General features: G+C 42.8%; 2 protein-coding genes and 1 long non-coding RNA gene across 4 annotated transcripts; all 3 read left to right on the forward strand.

Annotated features, from left to right (window-relative positions):
* The first annotated feature begins 372 nt into the window (after positions 1-372).
* On the forward strand, positions 373-3376 carry LOC111074720 (ras-related protein Rab-14). Of its 2 annotated transcripts, none has more exons than XM_022367620.2 (5): positions 373-455; positions 1946-2059; positions 2123-2303; positions 2375-2557; positions 2616-3376. In XM_022367620.2, exons 2-5 carry the CDS (start codon positions 1954-1956, stop codon positions 2791-2793), a joined length of 648 nt encoding a protein of 215 aa, XP_022223312.1. In that variant the 5' UTR covers positions 373-455; positions 1946-1953; the 3' UTR covers positions 2794-3376. The 2 variants fall into 2 exon arrangements, with proteins under 2 accessions (XP_022223312.1, XP_022223311.2); XM_022367619.2 differs by lacking the exon at positions 373-455 and adding an exon at positions 1596-1877.
* Positions 3377-5733: 2357 nt separating this feature from the next.
* LOC111074719 (odorant receptor 13a) lies at positions 5734-6999 on the forward strand. Its single transcript, XM_022367618.2, has one exon. It carries the CDS (start codon positions 5734-5736, stop codon positions 6997-6999), a length of 1266 nt encoding a protein of 421 aa, XP_022223310.2.
* A 1298-nt stretch (positions 7000-8297) lies between these two features.
* Positions 8298-10733, forward strand: LOC111074721. Its single transcript, XR_002607846.2, has 2 exons — positions 8298-8557; positions 8613-10733. It is a non-coding gene; the product is annotated as an uncharacterized LOC111074721 (long non-coding RNA).
* The last annotated feature ends 269 nt before the right edge of the window (positions 10734-11002 follow it).

Consider the following 11002-nt stretch of genomic DNA (forward strand, 5'->3'; position numbering starts at 1 on the left):
GCTAGTAATATTAAACGGAATATCAAAATCGAGGAATATCAACGCTCCGGTCGTGTCCGTCATTATATTTACGGTATATTTTGATAATGGCATGGTATATTTGGGTATATTTCTGTGGGTCAGGCGGTATATTTTATTGCATGCAAAAAAAAAACAAGAAAACGCAAAAGAAAAGTGTCTACTGATTTACATTAATTTGGCGATTAACAATAATTAAATCAATAACCTTTTTGGTGGCCTTGCCCAAGCCCAAGCCCATCACACCAGTGTGTGTAATAGCACAGTGCTGTGCTGCAGTTTGCATTCGAAGATATCTGATAGAAAAATCTGCTTGCCTGAAAACAACAATACACACACACAGACGCACTGGTACACTGGTACACAGGCACACGCACCCCCGCCAGCGCTTCGTAACCGCCCTACATTCCATCCGCTCCCTAAGTTGAACTAAAACGGTGAGTAATACTAGTGCAGTATACTCGTGTCTAAGCCAATTATAAGCGCTGTGTTTGTGTTTAAGTTATTTAAAATGGAAAACTGTCTTAATGAAGAGTGGTGGGTGGGGGGTTGGTGGTTTTTGAGGCGTCAGACTTTCCCTTGTACTAAAAGTGTACTCTCTCTCTATCTCTCTCTCCTCTTCCGCTCTTAATATTTCTGTATTTAGCTGAGTACTCATTTCCCCGCCCTACCCGTATCGCCTGTAACTGTATCCACCCCCCGAATGTTTTTTGCCGTTGTTTGGGTGCGCCTTTGTGCTTCTCGTCGGGTGTGCTGCACCGATCCATTCTACGCATTTTAGACCTCACAGTTTCCGCCCCTCCCGACACCAGCCACTCAGCGCTCCATTGGCTGGGTGGCCTTTTGTGTGTTGACTGATAAGACACGAGACCAGCGACACGGACAAATCTAAATTTCATGTCGCGGGGTGCCAGGGAGTCTATAAAATTGATTATTACTGTGCCGTTTCACAAGCCATTAACCAGTCATCGGTAACCGACGAAGGGGATGAGGATCCCAGGGGGGTCGCGTATCACATCCAAGTATTGGAAATAGGTCAGGAGTGTCTGAGAAACAGTGTACCCACTTTTTCACTTTTCTAGCAATTGGCTGCCTAGTTAAGGGGACAGCTCCCTTTGGCAAAAACCAGTCCCATTAATAGTAATCGCTTAAGATTCGTAATTATGAGCCTTTATACTATGATAAGAGTATGAGAGACTGTTTTGTGTTGGTTGAACAGAACTCACATGTCAGGCAGATAAACAGCAACATGCCAATGCAAGTATTACTAGGGTTTGCAGTGTAGGGACTAAATTAACGCATTCGCATATCGAACAGCTGCTGCAATACTATTCCCAATAATGTTCAATTTCATGATCTGATTCACTTCCCGCGCTGGCCCGCGACCTTGAGACCAATCTCGATTCACTTCAGTCAATGGTATGCCCCATTCACTGCGAGGTGATACTCACACTTCAGCAACTTGACGTCAAGTGTCATGCGTGCAGCCCGCCGGAGGGTTTTGCCCGCCGCAACATCAGTTGGGTTCGACTCTGTGAGCAAAGAAACCTGGTCGGCTGTTCAAACACAGGCATGCCTAGAAAAATATCGGGGGCAGCTGACAAAAAAAAAGGGGGAGCAAAATGTTGGAAGTTGGAGCCACCTCGACGTCGCAGAACAAATTGATGTAGCGCGGCAATATCTTGATAAGCACTCTGTGGTGGTTCTCGTGCATATACATACCTGCATAAATAAAGCGCAAACCTCTTCGTTGACGGCTTGCTTGGGTTGGAGGGTCAGCACAATGAATGTCAAGATGAGCAAAGTGCGGGGCATTGCGAACAAACTGCACGACCGCATCGACTGTCTCATTGAAAAATGTGTGGATGTCACCGAAGAAGCTGATTTTGATTTCGGGACCTGACTAATTTTATGTGTCCTCTTGCAGGTCCCAATATGACGGCAGCCCCGTACAACTATAACTACATCTTCAAATACATTATCATCGGGGACATGGGCGTGGGCAAGTCCTGCCTACTGCATCAGTTTACCGAAAAAAAATGTAAGTAGATCTGCAGCGAAATAACGTGCCTTGCACTAAACTAAACTGGTCGTTTGTCTCCAGTCATGGCCAATTGTCCGCACACCATTGGCGTAGAGTTTGGCACGCGCATCATCGAGGTGGACGACAAAAAAATCAAGCTACAGATCTGGGACACTGCGGGCCAGGAGCGATTCCGTGCAGTCACACGTTCTTACTATAGAGGAGCCGCCGGGGCCCTCATGGTTTATGATATAACGAGACGGTGAGCAGATGCTAAGAAAGATCCTATAAGATCTATAAGAACGGATCTTAATCATTATGAAATTATTTTAGCTCGACGTACAATCACTTGAGCAGCTGGCTCACCGACACGCGCAATCTCACAAACCCCAGCACTGTGATCTTTTTGATTGGTAACAAGTCCGACCTGGAAAGCACTCGTGAAGTGACCTACGAGGAGGCCAAAGAGTTTGCTGACGAGAATGGCCTCATGTTTCTTGAAGCGAGTGCAATGACGTAAGTGTAAACAAGCAATTAATTAGGTGCATTTCCGAACTAAACCTTCTTCAAACAGTGGACAAAATGTGGAGGAAGCGTTTCTCGAAACCGCACGCAAGATCTATCAGAACATCCAGGAAGGACGGCTCGATTTGAATGCGTCCGAGTCAGGAGTGCAGCACCGACCTTCGCAGCCGTCACGAACCTCCCTGAGTAGCGAGGCCGCGAATGCCAAGGATCAGTGCTCGTGCTAAATGGATAAACATTAACTTTACACACTCCTAGCTATACAAATCTATCTTAATTTTTAGCCCAACTCGTAATCATAATGATTTCCGATCTATCGAAACGCAAGCAAGAAACCAATGTATCTAGTTGAATGATTCGATTAGGCCTGGACGTGTGAACAAAACAACTAAACCAAAATATAAATGCCCTCCCCCGTAAATAAGAACACATTTAACATTTGTATTATCGAGTAAGCATAATTATTAGAAAATTGATACAATTGTTGGTTAGCGCGAATATTTCTCACGGATCGTTAGAGGAATCAAAGTTTTGACTATGAAATTTCGAAACATTTTTAGCTCTATACCATACGCCGAAGTGTTTGGTACACACCTTAGGTACTCTCGTTCTATAAACCCTGTGTTTTGTTGGCTCTATCTCTGTATATATATGAATTTTGTATCTCCTTTATAAACACTTTTTTGTTGAGTATTTGTTGTAGACGCGTGCAAAGTAATAAGTAAACGAACAATGTTATATGAATATTAACGACGTATTAATGGCATAATGCAATAGGAAATAAAGAATTGGTATTTATAAAGCCCCCCATATGAATGCATTTCAATCTTTAATTAAAATGTGGAACATAACAACTGCCATGGGTGTGGAAAGCAGAGCGCGAGAAGAATCAATAAAATCATCAAATCAAATACTGCTTGAGGAGGTGGCGTTAACCCGTGTCAGACGTGGAGGCCAAATAAAGTAACTTAATATCAAAAAAAAAAATACTGCTTGCGCCGCAGGCTGTGTGTCCGTTCATTTGTACAATACTTCCCCGCCCCGGAACCGCCGGCGGCCCCCCCGCCCCCCCCCCCCCCGGCCCTGGCGGGGCCGCCCCCCCCCCGGGTCGCCCCCCCCCGGCGGTCCCGCCCCCCCCTCCCCCCGTCTGCGTCCCCCCGGCCCCCCCCCCCCCCGGTCCCGCCTGGGGCGGCCGCGCCCCCCCCCCCCGGGCCGCGCCCCCCGGGCGGGGCCCCCCCGGGCGTGGCGGGTGGCCTCCCCCCCCCCCGGGGGGCCCCCCCCGGCCCCCCGGCCCCCCGCCCCCCCCCCCCCGGCGGGGGCCCCCCCCGCCCCGGGCCCCCCCCCCCCCCCCGGCCCCCGGCCCCCCCCCCCCCCCCCCCCCCCCCCCCGTGGGGGCCCGTGCCCCTAGCTGGAAACCCCCCCCCCCCCCCCCCCCCCCCCCCCTGGGGGCCCCCCCCCCCCCCCCCCCCCCCCCCCCCCCGTGGCCCTCCGGTGGCCCCCCCCCCCGGCTTGGTGCGCCCCCGGCGCCGCCCCCCCCCCCCCCCCCCGCCCGCCCCCCCCCCCCCCCCCCCCCGCCCCCCCCCCCCCCCCCGCCCCCCCCCGGCCGCCGGCGCGGGCCGGCGTCCGCGGCGCGGCGCTCCCCGCCCCCCCCCCCCCCCCCGCCCGTCCCCCCCTGGGTCCTCCCCCCGTTTTACTGGTGGTGCCTCCCCCCTCCCCGTGGTCTCCCCTCGTGGTCCCGGGGCGGCCCCGTTCCGGGGGGCCCTCCCCCTCTCGCCCTCCCGCCCGTGGCCGCGGCATCGGTCTGCGCCCGTGCCTTCCCCCCCCTCCCGTCCTCCCCCCCCCGCCCCCCCCCCCCTGGCGGCTCCTCCCGGGCCCTTACTCCCCCCCGGTGGTGGGGGTAACTTACATATGATTGCCGTTTTGCTTATATATTAGCATTAAGTTATTCCAGTTATCGCACATAAAAAATCCATTTATTAATGATGAACTTTAATAGTATTACAAAACTAAACCCGTAAAAGTTAATATTTTGACAAGAATTTTGTACTCAGCAAGAGACAAAAATTAGGTTTTAGGTCTGGATGAGTAAATCACATCCTCATACTCAGGAGGTGCAATAAACTCATAAAATATTGCTTAAACGAGAGGGAAAGTTAAGAGTCGCTCCGGTGGCCGCTAATCTTCTTTTATACCCGTACTCAGTCAGTATACATTCTACATTTCTACATATATTCTACATTTTTGATGAAGAATCCACATCATCTCTGCGAAAGATCAAGAATATACATATATATACTTTATGGGGTCGGAAACGTTTCCTTCTCTGTGTTGCACACATCCACTTTTACCACAAATCTAATATACCTCTTAACTCTTCGAGTACGGGTATAATTACACTTTCATGACCCAAAACAATGCTTGTTTTAACATTTCGAAATCATGTGTACAGGTGAACGAATTGAGGGCTTTAAGTTTTTCCGTTTATTCTAGGTATAATAATGATGCGATGGCAAATGTCTACAATCAAAAATTTATGAGCATTAATGTGAGGGAATTTCGCGATTCGAAAAGGCGAAAGATGGCGTGCAAAAATTGGAAATATACTTATTTTAATGCGAATTATATCATAACAAAATCTATCTCTTATAGTATCTCAGAACTAGGTGTTCAAAAGGACGGCCAGTCCCACAGACATGGCTTAATTGATGCTGATCAAGCATTTACATATACTACAGACTACGAGAACAAATTAAAATTGTTAAGTTTTGTGAACTTTCATGTCAATATTAAATTTCTTTAATATGTCTATTTACACACTGGTATCAATATTGAAACACAAAACCCCCACGAATGTAGAACCCCCAATTTTCATCTTATTGTAAGACAAATTAAAAAAAATATTCTTGTTATGCTATCTTTTTGTACCACTTTGTAGCCTACTTATACGCTGCGTATGAACATTCAAACCAATAATTTTTTTCAACTACCCTGGTAAAAGCTTTTAATGAATATTTTATATTGAGGACGTCCAATTTTTGCCGCAGGCCTATATTTGACTAATATAAAATTCTCTTTCAAATGTCGTATACATTTAGAAAATTAATCAGATATAAAAGTGCTATCGGTGAGTTCATTGCAGTGATAAAGCACTGGTACGTCGAGAAGTCATGTTTAACCTACAACAATACACAGATATCACCTTTCGTTTACCAGTTCAATGTGTCTGGCTAAAGCTGAATGGCTCTTGGCCATTTTGGCCTTCCTCCAGGAAGGATAGCAACTCAATGTATTATTTAATTTACACCGCATGGGCTTGGTACGTCATATCATCCGTTGGCATAACGATCGGGTTTCAAACCGCATATTTGGTAACTCATTTTTCGGATATTATTATGACTACGGAAAATTGTTGCACCACATTCATGGGCGCCCTAAACTTTGTGAGATTGCTTCATTTACGTCTCAACCAGCGAAAATTTCGGAAATTAATTGATCAATTTGGCCGCGATATTTGGATTTCAGAAAACACCCACTCCAGTGTTAACGCCGAGTGCCATAGGCGTATGTTCACCTTTAGCATCATGACAGGTCTGCTTTCTTGTCTAATATGCATGTACTGCGCCCTTCCGTTGGTGGAACTTTTCTTTCGTACAGGAGTAGATGCAGTTGAGAAACCATTTCCCTATAAAATGCTGTTCCCGTTCGATCCGTACAGCAGTTGGATGCGTTATGTGCTCACCTACATGTTTACATCGTATGCCGGAATATGTGTGGTGACCACATTGTTTGCCGAAGATTCACTTTTTGGTTTTTTCATAACTTACACCTGTGGACAGTTTCGATTGCTGCATGAGCGTGTCGACAACGTATGGACTGCGGCTAAAGAAAGAGCTGAAATCACCGATAACGAGCAACATTTGCAGCTTCAGCGACTGCACAAAATTGTTCAACAGCACAACAAAATAATCAGATTCGCCAAGTGTTTGGAGGACTTTTTTAATCCCATACTCTTGGTGAATCTAATGATTTCATCGCTTTTAATTTGCATGGTTGGCTTTCAAATAATTACTGGAAAGAATATGTTCATTGGAGAGTACGTAAAATTTATTGTATACATATCCTCCGCGATTTCTCAGTTATATGTGCTTTGTGAAAATGGAGATGCGTTAATTATACACTCCACAACTACAGCATGGCACCTTTATGGTTGTGAATGGGAGGATCCAAACAAGACCAATTTTTATTCATACGCTGCCATTAGTCAGCAGTTCCGTAATGACTTAAGATTTATGATACTCTGTAGTCAACGACCAGTCAGAATAACGGCGTTTAAATTTTCCACTCTGTCTCTTCAAAGCTTCACGGCGATTTTAAGTACATCAATGAGCTATTTCACATTATTGCGGTCGCTTTACTACGAAGACCAATTGTAAATGATTTTTCTTACGCAAATAATATAATAAATAACACTGTGCTACAAATTAATACCTTTTGAATGTGTCCATGTGTAATTTTGACTTGATAATATGGATTATACACCTAATCGAGTATATACTTAGTTTAAATCTATACTATAAATTTGTAGAAAAAATCGGTGTGTAAGCGGCCATCTTCGAAACAAATTGCATGCTGTTTAAATGTTTAAATGATAGCCAGAGAATGTGGCATGGTTTGTACAAACAAATTTGTACTTTTCTATAAATAGGCTAGTCGAAAATTAAAAATTAATTCAAATAAATATCTAAAATTTGGTCTAAAAAGGTGTTTTTAAACGCCTATTTCATTTCATTTAATTTCACTTTGTGCCGTTCTATAGAACAGAACATTTTATGTTAGATTTTGTTGTATACCTTTTTTTTATGAAAAATTGTTTTCTGAAAAAATGCAATTTGTGTAAGTATATTTGTTGCTTTTGATAATCATTGTTTAATTTCGATGAATTCCTAAACATAAAATGCATTAAGTAAGCAGCAAAACGGGTGGGTCTGCTAGTGTTCCAAAATTTTCAATTAATCAGCATCACATAATACTGTTAAAAAAGTGTGGGGTTGGTCGGAATGGGTTGAGACTTATGCAGTTTATGCACATAAATATGGAATGGTTAAATTTCCCCACACGATATGGGCTAGTACAAAATCTTTTTATACCCTTTCACTGCTACCTCCCTTTTACATAAAAATGTAGCATACGAGTTTCTTTTGGTGTTGCCAGACAGGTGCGAACATAATATTTTACTGATTGTTAAACTTGAAGGCTATGTCTGATCATCCGATTTTTTTCCGTGTACAAGTGTATTTCAAAATTTCGCCACGAGAAAAAACTTAAAGCGCAGTATCGTAGAAAATTACCATTTCTACCAGATTGCCGAATCTGGATCAGATCGGACTATTATTGTGGCCAGAATGAAGAAATTAATTTTCAGTTGCTACTTACAGCGCTACTCATTCTCTTTCGCGCTCACACACAGTTTGCCCTGTGCTGTGTGCGTGCGCCCTCTGGCGGATGAAATGTATAATCTTCATTGTAGATGTAGATGACAGATGAAAAAATTGGAACATAAAATATTTAAAATTCCACATAAATCATTGTAAAGGCCAGTGAATAGGCACAAGCATGAATTCTCTAATAATTTACCCATTCGATTAGTAAGCTTTGGGTTGGTCTCTCTCTCTCTTTCTCATATTATAATTCGTCTCTCGAGACCGAACTTCAATGGAAGAGTCCCGTTAAAGCTCGTATGTGCGCTTAACACAAACGACGACGGCCACGCTGATCAATTACATTTCTATCGGCAAACGCTACAGTTGTTCTCTGGCTTTTGATGTGCAACACCCACGTGGCCCTGTATTACATAAAACCTAACCAATTACACAACTCTACACGTGTGCAGAATTCTAATACATACCTTCACTAAGACTAATCAGCAAAACTAAAGCGGTGTTGTGAAACTTCATAGTGCCTAAACAAATACATACACATAATGTAAATGAGGTGATTATTTGGGCAATTAATTCTGTTCATAAGCTGACCTTGGAATTCGTTACAGAATTTCTTGGTCACTGGAGGTCTGCCGTGCATTGGCGCTCTCACACCTAAAACCCCCTGCCGCAACAACCAGTGTATTACGGCTGGCTTTTCGTCGACTAGTCCCTATAAACCTTAAGCAGGATTCCAACTGTACATCAATACCGCTGAGGCGAAGTCGCTTGAAAATCGACGCAGCTTAAGAGGGCTGGAATTTTGATCAGGATGTGAACAGCAACAGGAGTGGAGATGTTGAAGCTTGTTGAAGGTTGTTGAAGGTTGTTGAAACCATCGAGTCGTGAGTACGAGCATACTCGAGCAAATGCATTGTAGAGTAGCGGAGCAGCGCAAAGAAAGATAGAGTGATAACTCGCTCTCCCAAAGAGGGAGCTTTCGAAAGAAGAGAAGTGTGGCTGTACATATGTAAGCACAGTCATATAAAGGGCACAGTTGGATCGCGTATTTTCGCATTTAATTTTCTCAATTTTCTTTTCTTTTGCGTTTCCAATTTAATCTGGATATCCGAAATTAATTTGTAAAGAAAAATCATTATCATGCAGAACCCTTGAATTATTTTCGTTTCCTTTTTTTATGTTAAGTAGATTAATCTCATAAACAATAATGTTAAGCCTGGACTGACTCTAGCAATGTCGGCTACAATATCATTCTTTATTTCCTATCATCTGTATAACATTAATCTTGTTTCACAGCTACCGAAGCAGTTCATTGGGCCCAACGAGCTCGTTAAGGAAAGTGTGTGTGTACTGAAAATGATAATGATGCATTATTTTAGTACCGAAATGAGTATGTTGACATTCGTGAGTAGAAAGGCTCTGTTGTACGTTGAATTATGTTTTATATTCTTATGTTAAGAAAAGTTGTATTAAGGAACAAATGGAAATCGTTGTTAGTAGCAATGTACATAGCAATTTTTTAATCATCATATATTTCTTGCCATCTATACCGCTCGGTATTTTTTTTTTTTTTGATTAAAGTAAAGTAAAGTGCAGCTAATCTTTTTATATTATGGCGACCGCAAGGAATTATAGAGATAGGAAAGACCCCGACCCCATCCGGCGAGCTGAAGCCCAGAGCGCTGAAGCTGTAGAGAAAATCAGCGAACCTAGCCGTGCCAGTAGACTGACTGATTACGGTTATAAAAAAAACAGTCGCGGCGATAGAAGCGACTCACAAAGTTCCCTCTCGTTTTTTTATAATATTAATTGCATAAATTAGCATAAATTGAATTTGGATAGTTATAATCGTTTTTCAGCTTAAACTTAACTATTTAAATATCATAAAAAGTACTCATTTTATAACAGTTTTGGTCTTGTCATCATTTGAGAAAATGTAAGCGAGATGGTGTAGTTAATTTCGCGCAATTAAAGTTCTCATACATGTCATGTTTAGATGGTAAGTTAGTGAATCTCCTGCTGTTCCTGAATACTCTCCTAGCGATTTCTTCGGAGGCTTCATTTTCGCTTCCCACTTTAAAATCATAGTAGCGAGCATAGCTGGTGGTCCCGTTCACATTTAAAATGAAAATTGTATTTTTCTTAAGAGAGGAAATGAGAAAATTTTCGCAGAGAGAAAACAAAGCAAAAAATTATTCTTAAAAATTACTTGAAAGATTACATTCCACTTTTGTTTATATTCGGTTGCAAGTATTTCCAAGAAATTAAATAAATATTGAAATTAGAGCGAATAATAATGATAATAACGATAATAATGTAATACGGTGTTGCAAGGGAAATACTCGAATACTTGAATTTTGTTTCTCAGTTCTAAAGGCATTCCTCTATCATTTACTACAGTTTAAAGTGGTAGCAGATGACAATAATGAAATGAATGACAAAATACACTCATTGGAGCTCACCATCAACCATTTTTAGAGTCTAAAAATGATTCAGAAATAAAATGTATATAAAATCAAGGTTAAAGAGGAACAAATCAAGGTGAAAGACGAGCAAATCAAGAAAAAAGACCAGCAAATCAACGCAAAGACAAACAAATTAAGGACAAAGATGACCAAATCTAGTATCTCAGAGACCAAATTAAGGGCAAAGACAAACAAATCAAGTAAAAATACGGGAAAATCAACGGCAACGACAAACAAATCAAGGTGAAAGACGAATAAATTAAGCATCTCAGAGAGAAGGTGAAGATGATTTCTTGTGACAATGACATCCAAAATGGTATTTTCCTGATAAGGGTCAGGGGAATGGAGCCGTTCCAATGTGCCTGCGATTCGTCTGAGTGGACGGTCATGGTCGGATTTAGCAATTTTTCCAATTTTTGAAGGATTTAGATAGGATAATTCTGACGACCACACTTATATTTATATATATTATATTTATATTGCCTGTTTGTTGCCTGTTAACATAACTTGGAGCTGTAGCTACTGGGGCTACT

This window comes from Drosophila obscura, unplaced genomic scaffold, assembly GCF_018151105.1.
Source record: "Drosophila obscura isolate BZ-5 IFL unplaced genomic scaffold, ASM1815110v1 contig_46, whole genome shotgun sequence".
Taxonomy (NCBI): Eukaryota; Metazoa; Arthropoda; class Insecta; order Diptera; family Drosophilidae; genus Drosophila; species Drosophila obscura.